General features: G+C 37.9%; 1 protein-coding gene and 1 long non-coding RNA gene across 3 annotated transcripts; one reads left to right on the forward strand and one right to left on the reverse strand.

Moving 5' to 3' along the window:
* Positions 1-625: 625 nt before the first annotated feature.
* On the reverse strand, positions 626-11,070 carry LOC110943484 (glutamate decarboxylase). 2 transcript variants are annotated; one of them, XM_022185233.2, is made up of 6 exons: positions 10,805-11,070; positions 3,272-3,476; positions 2,923-3,123; positions 2,266-2,734; positions 1,982-2,034; positions 626-1,257 (listed from the first exon to the last, which is right to left on the reverse strand). In XM_022185233.2, exons 1-6 carry the CDS (start codon positions 10,888-10,890, stop codon positions 769-771), a joined length of 1,503 nt encoding a protein of 500 aa, XP_022040925.1. In that variant the 5' UTR covers positions 10,891-11,070; the 3' UTR covers positions 626-768. The 2 variants fall into 2 exon arrangements, with proteins under 2 accessions (XP_022040925.1, XP_022040929.1); XM_022185237.2 differs by lacking the exon at positions 10,805-11,070 and adding an exon at positions 3,558-3,816.
* Positions 11,071-11,616: 546 nt separating this feature from the next.
* Positions 11,617-12,847, forward strand: LOC118486439. Its single transcript, XR_004879116.1, has 3 exons — positions 11,617-12,178; positions 12,362-12,421; positions 12,766-12,847. It is a non-coding gene; the product is annotated as an uncharacterized LOC118486439 (long non-coding RNA).
* Positions 12,848-14,051: the final 1,204 nt, after the last annotated feature.

The raw sequence follows: 14,051 nt of genomic DNA on the forward strand, positions 1-14,051 counted from the left end.
CCGCAACCTTTTTAATATCTTCTTTTTTAAGAGTGTTTGTAGGAGACCAAGTGTTAAGAAAAAGAGGTTTGTTCCGAATCAGCCAAGGACCCCCTTCAAGAACATTATTCATACCCTGTCTATCTTCAAACTTGAAGAAGAAAAACCCATTCGAATTCATCATAATTTTCTGAAAACCATGTTTTTTCCAATTTGTTTTCACAAAATATTCAACAAATTGTCTATTGTGCTCCTAAGCATACTAAAGAAAATTAGTTGATATTAAAAAGCTGGAAGTGTGGTAGGATGTGTGGATCAGTAGATCATTGTCCACAACAGTGCAACACCAGCATCAAGTTCTTATGACCAAACTTTGTAACATAGTCTTGTTGAGAACCTTAGTTCTCATATCTATTATTGTGATTCCACTATTTAATTTAAAAGTAACTTCTTTTACATTCTTTAAATTCATATAAAATAGTAAGATCTAATCATACAACTATTTGTTGTAAATGAACACTAAAAACAAAAGATTATTAACCTATAAAACTTTTAGTTCATATATACTTATATAGCCTATAAACAGGACCATGCTTCATACCTTTTCATAGGATGAAAAGCTACAGGGTGTTTCTTGATCTGTTAGTTGACATGCAACACAAACCGTAGGGACATTGATATGCTATGACGTATACACAGATATTAAGGAAACCAACGGAAACATGGTATACGATGATTATACAATAAGGTAGTTTCATATCCGACGAAACAAAAAAAGTGAAAAACTAACTAGCAGACACTGCTACTTTTCTTACCATGCACGAACCTCCTCCAGAATTTGCTTATTCCTAGTTGCATTTCCCTCTTGCTATGTTCACTAGCCTCTCCTTCGTGCGTGTTTCTCGTTTTGATAGTACTAATATTTGCATTTCTCGTGTTGTCAGTGGAACGTGCAGCTTCCATCTCGTTAACCACTCTGACGATATCCGCTATAAGTCTATCTGCGAGACTATGGCTGAAATCTTCACGTATCACAACTCGAAGAACAGATACATGTTGCACATCAGGCGGCATAGTGTATGCAGGAATGACCCACCCGAATCGCCGTAGAGACTCTGATATATGAAACACGGTGTAACTTGAACTGTCTTTAAGAGAAAACGCAAGTAAAGGGACCCCAATGTCTTTGGAGATTATATTAAACCGCCCCGTCTTTTCTAGTCCTTCTTTAAGCACCATTACATTTTCGTTACAGTTCTTCATGACATCCTTGTAACCCTAGTAATTAAATCAAAACCTAGAAATGAGAACACAGAGTTGCAAAGCGCACTGGTCCAAAAATGTGCATCGTGGTGACAAGTTTGATTAGTTTACATAGAAGTCGTTAATTTGGGTTATAATGTATCTCCAACTAGTGAGAACAAAAACAAATAAACACTTAATACCTATAAAGGAAACGAGTTATATTTGGTCAAACATGTTGAAAGTCACTCTTGAGTGTTTCAAATGTTTAAAACAACCTAACTTAAAAAAATTCCGATTTGTATGCTAACATTGTCAATTTTATAAGGATTTTTCTAAATGCAACCCCCCCCCCCCCCTTTGAGAGAAAAAGTGGGCCCCTTGAGTATGTGAGGGGGGTACACTACAACTAGTAGGGGAGGAGGTTTGATCTAAATGTAACCCCCCCCCCCCCCCCTTAAGTATGTGAGAGGAGTGGGGTAGCACCCTTTATAATCTTACATAATACGTTCATTATTTAGAGGAACAAAAAAAAAAACAACATTTAAGTAATCCCTTTAAAAATTCAAAACATGGACAAGGAAAGCGTTGGGGGACACCCTTACCCGACTTGTTTGATCAATTACCAAACCTTGGTAACACACCTTTTCAACACTTGCTAAAAATTATCCATTATGACCCAGAGCATTTTGCGACATCTACACCTCACACCGAACAAACGATAACATGATACAAAAGGTCAAGCGTGTATGGTGGTTACCTCGAAGCCAAGCCGTATAAACTGGTAGTATTGTGCAATTATCTGGCTCGACCCTGTGTCCATGTTTACAAGAAAAAACAAGTTAATTCTTGTATCTTATATATGTCGAAAGAGGACCTTCTGTGCATAAAGATAGCAATTTCAAATGATGTATGAGTGCATTAGGATTATGTTACATGTCTAACAGTCCAAAAAGGATTAAAATAATGAACAAAAGTTATTTCTTATAATTCTAAATGGATTTATTTAAGAGGTTCAGTTATTTAATAAAATAAAAGTTTTACCTTTAGAGAAGTTGAGTGTAAAAGTAGGTTGATCAGATCCCAAATAGTTTATATGAAACACGAGATCATCAGGCAAGTCCTCTTTCGTCCTCCACACAACCCAACCGACACCAGCATACACTAGCCCATACTTGTGACCACTCACATTTATGCTCCTCACAAGTGGCAAACGAAAATCCCATTCAAGATCCGGGTACAAAAAAGGTGCAACAAACCCTCCACTTGCAGCATCAACATGAATCGGGGTGTTCCATCCTGTTTCTTTGTTTTTTTTCGTTAGAAGCTCGTTAAGAAGCTTGACGTCCTCAAACTCTCCTGTCATTGTAGAACCGAGAATTGCAGCAACACAAATCGTGTTTTCGTCCACCATTTCAACAGCTTTCACAGGGTCCATCACATAACAATCTTCTGTCAGATTTACCACTTTCAAATCGACCTCAAAGTACCTCGCGAACTTCTCCCAACAAACCTTTTAAACACAAGCATGACCAATGAATCGGTTATTCAAGTTAAAACTAGAGTTTCTCCCAACAAACCTGTTAATCTACCTATTTGACCGGTTCGATATTAAATTAATGTGAACCGAACAATGGTATATGGGTTGACATTTACACCTTTTTAACAGCTGAAAACTTGATGAATACATTGTAAACGCACCTGCACGTTAGATCCAGTAACAATATTGGGGTTATGGTAAGTTTTTCCTTGGGATTTTCTCTTTTCTTGCCATTTCCTTTTAAAGGCAAGACCTGCAAGCATTATCGCTTCTGATGATCCTACCGTTCCCACACCAACAGCAGTATCGTCTTCCCCAATGGGAGCATGGAACAAACGGGCAATCATGTTTACGCAACGATTCTGCAATGTTAAAAAATATTAGATATCAGTTTTCATGACTTGAGTTAATTCTAGCGATGGAAAAACAGGCATGTTGGGTCACAATTTGTGTCCAAACTCATCTATGCACAAAATGAAATGAAAGTATTTACAAGAATTATTAATAGACCTGAAGTTCAGTGGTGACTGGGTACTCGTCCATGTCAACATAGTTCTTGTTAAGTGATGACATAATAAGCTTATCACACTCGGGCTCCATCCATGTGGTCACGAATGATGCCAAATTCAGTCTCGGATTACCGTCGAGCATTAACTCGTCGTTTATAATTTGATATGCGGCGTCCTTCGGTATAGGTTTATCAGGCATCTTAAACCTGCAATTATATTCATTAACTTATACACATACAGCTTGCCCTGTTAAATTCAGTTTCTTAAAACCGAGTTATGTTTGGTACCATGTAGCATAAAAGTGTCTGAGTCCTTAAGTCAACCTTGGAAATTGATACTCGCATGGAAAGAGGATGACAATATAGAAATATGAAAGTAGAAAGAAACATAAAGCAAGGGAGACAAAAAAGGAGGTTGAAGCAAGGGAGAAAAGAAGGAGGTTGAAGTTTAAAAGACTTATAAAAGATAAAGGAGGAAGAAGAAATTAGAAGTCTCTCCCATGATATTTCTCATGTTCTTCATTCTGTCTCATAGTAATAAAGTTGACATTCATCATTCCAATTCTCATAACTTTTGACTACTGATTTTGTCTTTGTATATCTTTTAAAAATCAGATTCTACATTTTAAAAGAATATAGTTAGTTATTTTCTAAGCTTTTTTCACAAAATCTTTTTGATGTTTGCATGATTTCAACTTTAATCCATGACTAAAATCTAACCAATAGAATTTAGACTATCTTTTGTTGAGTCTGTGCTCATCTTATCTTTTCTAGAGGAATGAGCTGGAAAAATTTTACCTTAAAAATTTCTCTGTTTCCTCTCTATACTTGCTAATCCAGTATTTGGGCTTAAGGACTTGATTTATAAATCCCGTTCCAACAATTTTATCTTACTTTCCATATATTTTATCCTAGCCACCAGGTAACTTTTTGCCTGGTGTTATCTTGATTAGAGAGGTTTTACATAACAATACAAAGAAGATTAACATGGTCCATCTTATCACCTTAGACAAATCCCATATCATCGCCTGTGAAGAAATTTTGGGCTTATAAGACACGCCCCGCCTCAAATAACAAAACAGGTGAAAACTGTTAGTCTAATCTTGTGTAAGTTCGGGTAAAAAGTGACCGACTTACAAAGCTCGGGTAAAAAGTGACCGAGTCACAAACTTAGGGGTTTTTTTTGAGAAAGTTTTTTTAATCCTAATTTGAGTCAAAATAGGTTTCTTTGTTTAGGTTTATAAAAAGGAATTTATGTAACCAGATGGATTGTTCGATACTTAATAAAACAGAGAACGTGCTTTTGATTCAAGTTTCTTGTTCGCCAGTTCTATACCAATTTTCTTTCAATTGGTATCAGAGCTCGATAAATACGATCAAGAGGGAAGATCTACGATCACGGCAGTCCAGCAAGGAAGCTTCAGTTGACGAAGGATCGCTGATTGAGAGAAACTTGCTAGGGGTTTCTGGTGATCACGTAAGGCGACTATTGAGACTTGACGCAATATCAAAATACACAGGTGATATCTTTGTTTTTTAAAGTAGTGAACTAAAAAAAGGTGGGGAACAAAAGGACGTGTTACCTGCAGATAATTTCTTTGAGAGTTGACTTTTATGTGATTAGAATTCAAAGGAATGTTGGTTTGTTGAAGCAATCAAAAGAAAAAGATACAAGGCTGTTGTTTTTTTTTTTTTTTTTGTGTTACTTGAAGCCATTAAAAAAAAAGAAAACAACAGAAGCTATTTAGGAGAGGTTTTTTTTTTATATAAAATTGCTTCAAGTCCGAGTACCCCTCTTACTTACAACAGACGAAACCGAAGGATGGGTGATAACGTGAATCGGGTTCCTCCCGCAAAGGAACATCTGCCTAGTCTTCCATGTCCAATGCTTACGAGTACGAATTATGCTGTTTGGGCTATGAAGATGAAGTCTATCTTCAAGGTTTATAAGGTTTGGGAGGTTAATGATCCAGGAACGACAGTAGATGAGAACAAGGACTCAATTGCAACTGCCTTACTATTCCAAGCGTTACCCGAAGAGCTAACTTTGCAAATCGGTAATAGTGATTCAGCAAAAGAGATGTGGGAAACCATTAAGTCCCGCAATCAAGGAGCTGATCGAGTAAAAGAAGCGAGACTTCAAACCTTGATGTCTGAGTTTGAAGCCTTAAAGATGAAGGAACCTAGCACCGTTGCTGACTTCGCAGGAAAGATTTCAGGGATGGCTTCTAGATCTGCTTCTCTTGGAACAGTGATTGAAGAAGAGAAACTGGTTAAAAGGTTTCTACATGGCTTACCGAAAAGGTTTATTCATATGGTTGCTTCTCTCGAGCAATCTCTTAACCTTAAGACAGTTGGATTCGATGATGTCGTGGGTCGTCTTATAGCCTACGAGGAACGGGTTAAACTTGAAGAAAATGATCAACCAACTAAAGGTGATCAATTACTTCTTACTTATGAAGAGTGGGAGGCAAAGAAGAAAAAGGAAAAGGGTTATGGGAGGGGTAAAACGGGAGCCGAAACTAGTCAAGGTGGTCGAGGTCTTGGGCACCTTAACTTTGAAGCACTCAAATCTTTATCCAAGCATGCAATCGGGTTGCCTACAATATCACATCCCATGCAAATATGTGATTCTTGCATAATGGGGAAGCAAACACGAGCCGCCTTCCAAAAGAAAAGTCTTTACCGTGCGACCGACTCGTTGCAACTATTATACGCGGATGTTTGTGGTCCAATCACACCGAAGACGAATGCGGGAAATCAATACATACTCCTTGTAGTCGATGATTTTAGTCGCTACATGTGGGTAACATTGATAAAAACAAAGGATCAAGTGCCGGGTGTTCTAATCGAGTTGATTACAAGGATTGAGAACGATTTTAGCAAGAAAGTTAAAGCATTACGAACCGACAACGGGGGTGAGTTTACGTCACATGTCTTGGGTGATTTTTGCAAACATAAAGGAATTACGCGTCAGTTTACCGCTCCTTACACCCCGCAACAAAACGGGGTGGTCGAAAGGAGAAATCGGACGATTTTGGGCACCACACGAAGTATGTTGAAGGCGAAGGGGCTGCCACAAATTTTTTGGGGTGAGGCGGTACATCACTCGATTTATCTTTTGAACCGATCACCGACGAAGGCTTTAGAAAACTCGATTACTCCGTATGAAAAATTGAAGGGTAGAAAACCAGACCTCTCCTGCTTAAAGGTATTTGGTTGTTTGGGTTTCGTGAAAGACTTAACTACCGGGCTGAAAAAGTTGGATGATAGAGGTGTGTTAATGGTGCATTTGGGTTCTCAACCGGGGAAGAAGTATCGTATGTTCGACCCGATTAAAGGACGAGTACATGTAGCTAGAAGTGGAGATATAAAGTTTGATGAAACAAAGAGTTACAAGTGGGAAAAGTACTTAAAGGGCTTTGATACAAGTAAACCGGGATGGAAAGAATTTATTATTCATGCTGAAAATAGCGACCAAACAGATCAGTCAGCAACAACACTTAGCGACCAGTCTGATCAGTTAGCGACAGATCAGACTTTTAGCGACCAGTCTGATCAGTTAGCGACACAATCTGACCAGTCAGCGACAGATCAGACTTTTAGCGACCAGTCTGTGACAAACCAGTTTTTCAGCACATCGACAGGTTCAGAAGGCTCGTATCAGGTCCAGAACAGTCCAGAACAGGTTCCAAATGCAGCAAATGATTCAAATGAGTTGCGAAGGTCGATGAGACAGACCGTAGTGCCTAAAAGGTTCCGATGATTTTATCGTAGAAGGGTTACCAGGTTCTTCAAGTCAAAGTTCAAGTTTAGAAGAAGGAAATTTGTTACTTTCAATTGATGACGAACCAATGAACTTTCAGGAAGCAATAAAAGAAGATCATTGGAAAAAGGCGATGGATTGCGAGATAGCTTCAATTGAAAAAAATAAAACTTGGAAGTTGGTTAACCCTCCACCAAATGTAAAACCCATCGGGGTGAAGTGGGTGTACAAAGTAAAAAAGGATGCAAAAGGGTCGATAATAAAGTATAAGGCACGACTTGTGGCTAAGGGATATGTCCAAAGGTTTGGGATTGATTATGAGGAGGTTTTTGCACCGGTGGCACGTATCGAAACCGTAAGGCTTATGCTTGCTTTGGCGGCTAACCGGGGTTGGGAAGTACACCACTTAGATGTTAAGTCGGCCTTCCTTCACGGTGAGCTAAAGGAGGATGTTTATGTTCATCAACCAGAGGGCTATGTGAAACGGGGTCAAGAACGCCAAGTTTATAAGTTGATAAAGGCTTTGTATGGGCTTCGTCAAGCACCGAGAGCATGGAATACACGACTCGACTCGGCGTTAAAGGAACTCGGTTTTACTAGGTGCAAACACGAGCAGGCGATTTATAGACGGGAAAGGAACCAACGTTTGCTGTTAGTTTGTACCTATGTTGATGACTTAATTGTGATCGGAGCAACAAGTCAAGACATAGCTGATTTCAAGAAACAAATGGAAGCTCTCTTTGAAATGAGTGATCTTGGTTTACTCCATTATTATCTCGGGATCGAAGTTAATCAAGGTGTTCGGGGAATTAGCATCAAGCAATCCGGGTATGCAACTAAAGTTCTAAAACAGTTCGGTTTATGGGAAAGTAACTCGACCCAGTTCCCACTTGATCCTGGATTAAAGCTGACGAAAAAGGATGAAGCCAAGAAGACTGATCCAACCGAGTATCGGAAGGTTGTTGGATGCCTACGCTACTTAACCCACACACGACCGGACTTGTGTTATTCGGTCAGTTATGTTAGTCGTTTTATGCAAGAGCCAACACAGACTCATGCTCAAGCCGTGAAGCAAATCTTGAGGTACTTAAAGGGGAGTATCGACCTCGGTATTTTCTATCTAAATGGTGGAACCAAGACGTTACATGGGTTTAGTGATAGTAGTCACTCAGTGGATGACGACGATGGGCGAAGCACAACAGGAATAGTCTTTTATTATGGTGATGCACCTATTACGTGGAGTTCTCAAAAACAAAGCATTGTTGCATTATCATCTTGCGAGGCGGAGTTCATGGCAGCTACCTCAGCCGCGTGTCAAGCGTTGTGGCTTCGAGGATTGCTATCGGAGATAACCGGTGAAACGGAGAAGGTGGTGACACTAAGGGTGGATAATTTATCGGCTATTGCTTTGATGAAAAATCCGGTATTTCACAGAAGGAGTAAGCATATACATACGCGTTACCACTTTATACGGGAATGCGTTGAACGGGAGCAAATTGAAGTGGAACACGTGAGCGGGGATTTACAACGGGCCGACATCCTCACTAAAGTCTTGGCACGGTTGAAGTTCATCGAGATGAGAGGACTCATTGGTGTCACAAGATTAGGGGGGTGATTGTTAGTCTAATCTTGTGTAAGTTCGGGTAAAAAGTGACCGACTTACAAAGCTCGGGTAAAAAGTGACCGAGTCACAAACTTAGGGGTTTTTTTTGAGAAAGTTTTTTTAATCCTAATTTGAGTCAAAATAGGTTTCTTTGTTTAGGTTTATAAAAAGGAATTTATGTAACCAGATGGATTGTTCGATACTTAATAAAACAGAGAACGTGCTTTGATTCAAGTTTCTTGTTCGCCAGTTCTATACCAATTTTCTTTCAAAAACTATGCAGTTAAGCAGGGCCGGCCCTGAGAATTTGTGTACCCTGTTGGAGCTCGAAAAATGTGCACTTAGGCCTTAACGAAATTAGGTATTGGGCTCACTAAACGTCCTCCCGCCCACCCCCAGGGCCGGCCATGCAGTTAAGCGCGCCTAGGTAAAAGTAGTATTAGGTTGGGTGACCTCCTGGAAAATCTCAACCAAGGAAACTAAAAACAAATTTGTAAGTTCATGGATGGGTAACCCATCATTGGCAAAGCAGACAAATTCTGGTGGTACGAGAGGTCGGATGCTACAAATGGTATCAGAGCCACTACTGTGTCATTCGGGATGGCATGGCAAACCTCATACAGGACAATGAGTCCCTAATGGAGTGATTGTAATGATACATAAAAATATTAACATGGTGCATTGTAACACCCTAAGCAAATCTCATATCATCTATAGCCAGAGGAGATTCTTGGTTCATAAGATATCCCCGAGTCAAATATCACCAACCCGTTTTGGGCACATTGGTTGTGAAACAGATACAACTCAGAAGTACTAAGATACCTCCTAGAAAGTCTCCACAAAGGCAACAAAAAATTCCGTGAATTCCAGGAAAGGCCATCTGAGGCAAAGCGGGCAATTTGGTGGTATGAAAGGCTGGACATATCATAAGTTTTAAATTGTTATTCGAGAGCACCTTTCAACCATTGTAGGACTACCCTTAATCCAATAGCCCTTCTATAATATATATTTTTTCTATTGAAAGTAGTAAATTATTTTCTTTTTGCCTTACTTTTGCAAGAAACGGTTGACATTTTTCAATTTGTATAAAATGATAAGCTCGGTAATAATAGTCATATATGTACTATAAAATGATAAATAACATGTCTTTTCAAGTCATTGTAGGATTATTAAGATAACAGTTTTTTTCTGAAGTCCAAATTCATCTTGGTTACTCCATTAATTCAAGAAAATTTGGTGATGTAATGTAAATCATATTAATGCTCCAAATTCATACTAGTACCTTATCTCGAACCTTAAAAGTTAACTTATCCTATAATATACCCTATAAAATCAATATAGCTCAAACCTGTTTGAGCATATTATACAATTCTTTTTTTTTTTTTTTTTGTCTTTCAGTGGGATCTTATTGGAAATGAAACTTTAGATCTATCTTTTCGAAGGTAGTTGTTCTATCGGAGTGAGGCTTATAAGACTATGCATAGTCGTCTAGGAAGTGGGCGTTTTTTTGCCCAAAATGCCAAACAACGCCGCTCCATCGGCCCCCTGGGTGTTTTTTTGGATTTTTTTGAAAGGCGTTTTAAAAACAACGCTTGTGCCCCCGGCTCGAATTTCAAAAGTTTACCATTGAGAAACGGTAACAACACATTTAAAATTTATTTTTTTTTAATTCAACATTTAACCCTATATAAATCCCACTCTTCATTCATTTTTATAAACTTTTCACCTATACTCTTCATTTTGTTTAAAACTTCTCCACTTTTCACCCACAATCATGAATCCCTTCGACCTACCTTCGGTGTGCCTTCTACCCCAACGCATATCAGCCGAACACCACGCAACCCCAACCGAGCTTCAACTTATAAGAGATGGATCCTAACGTATTCGCGTACGCTCAGATTGAACATTTTTAAGAAAATTTATATTGGAATGTTATGAGAAAATATTTAAACACAACAGCGTTATATCATGTTATTAGAATGACGAAAATGGTAAACAACGTGTTCTTACAAAGAAATATGATTAAAAAAAAAGCTTCTTAAAATATTTATATCATTAGAGAGATCATATATGAGTATGGATATAAGATAATGTTATTGGTGTCGGGTTGGAGATGGTCTATAAATGGATTAAAATAAAATCGATGTAAAGTAAGCGGGTGCATACCTTGGAAGAGACGTACGGACATATCTGGAAGCGAAAGTACAGTGCAAATTCTGATCGTAATCGTCGGTCGTACTGCTGATCACCATTTCTCCAAGTGATTGCTTGCCGGAAAGACTAGGAACTGACTCGCTTCATGCACTTATTTAGCAGCTTTTTAATGGTAGTATGTTAAAATAATGGTAGTATGTTAAAATAATCAAAGATGTGTTGTTAATAATGATTTTAGTTTTGTTTAAAGTCTTTTTAATAGTTACGTGTTACTGGTACGCGAGTTGAGGTCTTTGCATGTTGCCACGTGTAGCTAGTGACATACACCTGGATGAACTTGAGAACTTCGTAAATCATATAGTTGAACATTCATTTGTGGTTTGACCGATGTGTTTTATCAAATACACAAACAAAATTAGTAAATTTATAAGTGTAAAAGTTACTGAGGTAAATATTTTTAAAGTCGAAATAAATGGATGTACGGTTAGTTTTCTGTGTGATTTGTTCTACGGAGTATTTAAATTTTAAAACCGGTCGTTCACTTTCGATATTTGTTTTTTAGTTTGAAATTTGGTGAATGAATATTTAGTAAATTTATATTTATAATTTAATGAAATTATAAATATTAATGAAACGCATCATATGATGATTTTGAAATTAAATTCTTGAGTAGAGTTTTTATGTCTTTTAATAATAGTTTTGTGTTTCAAATTAATTAGAGTTTTATGCCTTTAATTTGAGTCTTTATGTCTCAATTATACTCTAATTTTTTTTAAGTGAGACTTTTCACTCATTATTAACTCTTGTAAATTTTGTAGGCTATGTGTCTCATTGGAGATAAAGAAAAACTACATGAAAAATTACATAGCTATATTCACGAAGAGTACTAAGAGAGATAAGTTTCTCTACTCATCGCCTCCGTATCCTTATTTTTCTACAAGTTCTAACATTAGAATTTTATCCGGTGTAACCTAGGGTGCATGGCTATTTCCGGCTGTACAAACTGATTCGGCTGTTGTACACTGGGAAACAGATGCAACGTCTTTAGTAGAGGCATAAAATCTGTTTTAAGAAAATCGTTTTGAACATGTGCTTCAGACACAACCGTCAACATCAGTTTGTTCATTATTGCAGCCAAGAAGGAGTTTATGTACCATTTCGATACACGTGTGACGAAGCTAGTCTAGGGCTACTGGGTCTGCCCGGCGACACGCGGAGGTGTCCCCTCCCCCTGTCGCGACGCGCGGGTGGGTCCAGGGTGGCCTTAAAAATGTTGAAGCTTACAGAAGTCTGTGTACCATTTCGATCAAATTTTGACGAAATCTCTCTATCGTTCTCCGTTATTTCTTGCAGTATACCCCTAAACATGCGAAACTCTGTCTCGTTGTAAGTGTTTTAACCCCTGATCACTGATTTGATACCTTGTCCGATCGATCCGAAACCCGACAGCGGATGCCAAAGTGCTGCCTTAATAAGGCTATACTTTGTTAACTACGTTGGGGTTTTGATCATGTGATGTATCGTTAAAGTTTGAGTTGGGTTGTTATACTGACACGTGTTGCATTTTAGTTTATTAGGAACTCAGGATTAGCACCAGGAAGCTTTAAGTTAAAACCCTAAAACTACAAAGTGAGTCATTCTTTCTTTTTACCAAATGCATTGCAAAACCCTAAATGTTTTTCAGTTATACTTACAGTGATTAAGTTGTTGTAATATGAAATTACTGCCGGTATGTGGGGTTTTGTATACACTACTTGATAATTTTTCACTATTGGACGAAAGTTAGCCAATGAGTGATATTACCACCGTCACATCAGAACTGCCACTATGTGACAAATACTGATTAAGTATTTGATAGATATAAACAATGTAATCACCATTGATACTGTAAAATATAATAATGTGTCTTTTTATAAAATTGAATGAACTCACCAATATTTTTCGATGATAAAATGTTTTCAAACGTGTTTCAGGTAACTTACTGTGAAGGTAATAGAAGCCTGCTATGAAGCACTGGAGCCTTAAATAAATTGGCTATGATTACCTAAATAAAAGAAGAAATTTATGTTTATCAATTAGGGTTTATCCCGATAAAAACATTTGAATATAATATGGATTTTATCCCATTTGTTCAATATTAAACTTTGCTGTTTTGCAAACTGTTGGCGCATATGTCTGTCGACTTCGTCTTGTATCGAGTCTTGTAATAGATTAGAAAGATCAGGGCACGTAATTCGAGAAAATCAAGAAATGTGTAGGTTGTGACCATTTCGCACGAAATGGGTCTTGCCTATTCCACACGAAATGGCTAACCTATATATATCTGTCCTGTCATTTCGCATAAAAAACTTTCCGATTCCAGAGCCGAAGTGCTGCTGAAGTGTCTACTGCCTGTAAAACGTTGTTATATCAATAAACAAGACAATTAGAGTGTATATCAAGTTGTTTCGAAGTCGATACGTTAGTTTCCGCCTCTCGTATTGACAAGAACTCTTCTAAACGACTCATTTGGTCGTGCAAACGATCCTACAAGTGGTATCAGAGCTCAGGAGGAAGAGTTCTTACCAAATTCAGCTTGATTTCATCAAAATTCTAACTTCTACTCATTCTTTTCAAAATTAATCAAGATTTCATGGTTAAAATGACTTGATTTTCTCACATTATACGCGTAACATTGTTTTAATCAATCCTTGAAAGAATTAGACCTAAAATCAACCTAAAAATTGATTAATTGGACAAAAATCCAGCCGATTGTGTGACGTCATTTTCCATTTCGCACGAAATGGTTCATTTCGTTTGAATGAGACAGTCCATTTCGCATGGATTGGAAAGTTTTAGGATCATTTCGCACGAATTGACAAGTTTGGACTCCATTTCGCACCAGAGGGTCATTTCGCTTGAAAGTGGCATTTCGTTTAAGATTAAAGGGATCCATTTCATTTGAAAGTGATTCATTTCGCATCAGGAGTCCATTTCGTTTGAAGAATCCATTTCGGGTGAAGGGTTCATTTCGTGTGAAGAGTTCATTCCGTGTGAAGGGTTCATTTCGTTTGAAAGTGTGCTATTTCATACGAAATCATCCATTTCGTACCAAAGTCATTTCGCTTGAGATTTCCATTTCGTTTTAGAGGTTTATTTAGATTGAAAGTGTCTGAGTTTGTGAAATTTTTGAAACCGAAACATGGAAGAAGAATTTTACAACGCGTTTGCTACTGCCCCGAGTACTCCTGTTACCATTGCTCAGAGCGTGAACATGGAA

Source organism: Helianthus annuus, chromosome 14, assembly GCF_002127325.2.
Source record: "Helianthus annuus cultivar XRQ/B chromosome 14, HanXRQr2.0-SUNRISE, whole genome shotgun sequence".
Lineage (NCBI taxonomy): Eukaryota > Viridiplantae > Streptophyta > Magnoliopsida > Asterales > Asteraceae > Helianthus > Helianthus annuus.

Bases quoted from the DNA above. Each gene is read 5' to 3' on its own strand.
- LOC110943484 (XM_022185233.2), bottom strand. From the start codon at position 10,890: ATGGTGATCAGCAGTACGACCGACGATTACGATCAGAATTTGCACTGT. The intron at 3,477-10,804 runs GTATGCACCCGC...ATATAATTGCAG, and splicing joins GTCCGTACGTCTCTTCCAAG to GTTTAAGATGCCTGATAAAC. The intron at 2,035-2,265 runs GTAAAACTTTTA...ACATGGACACAG, and splicing joins TACACTCAACTTCTCTAAAG to GGTCGAGCCAGATAATTGCA.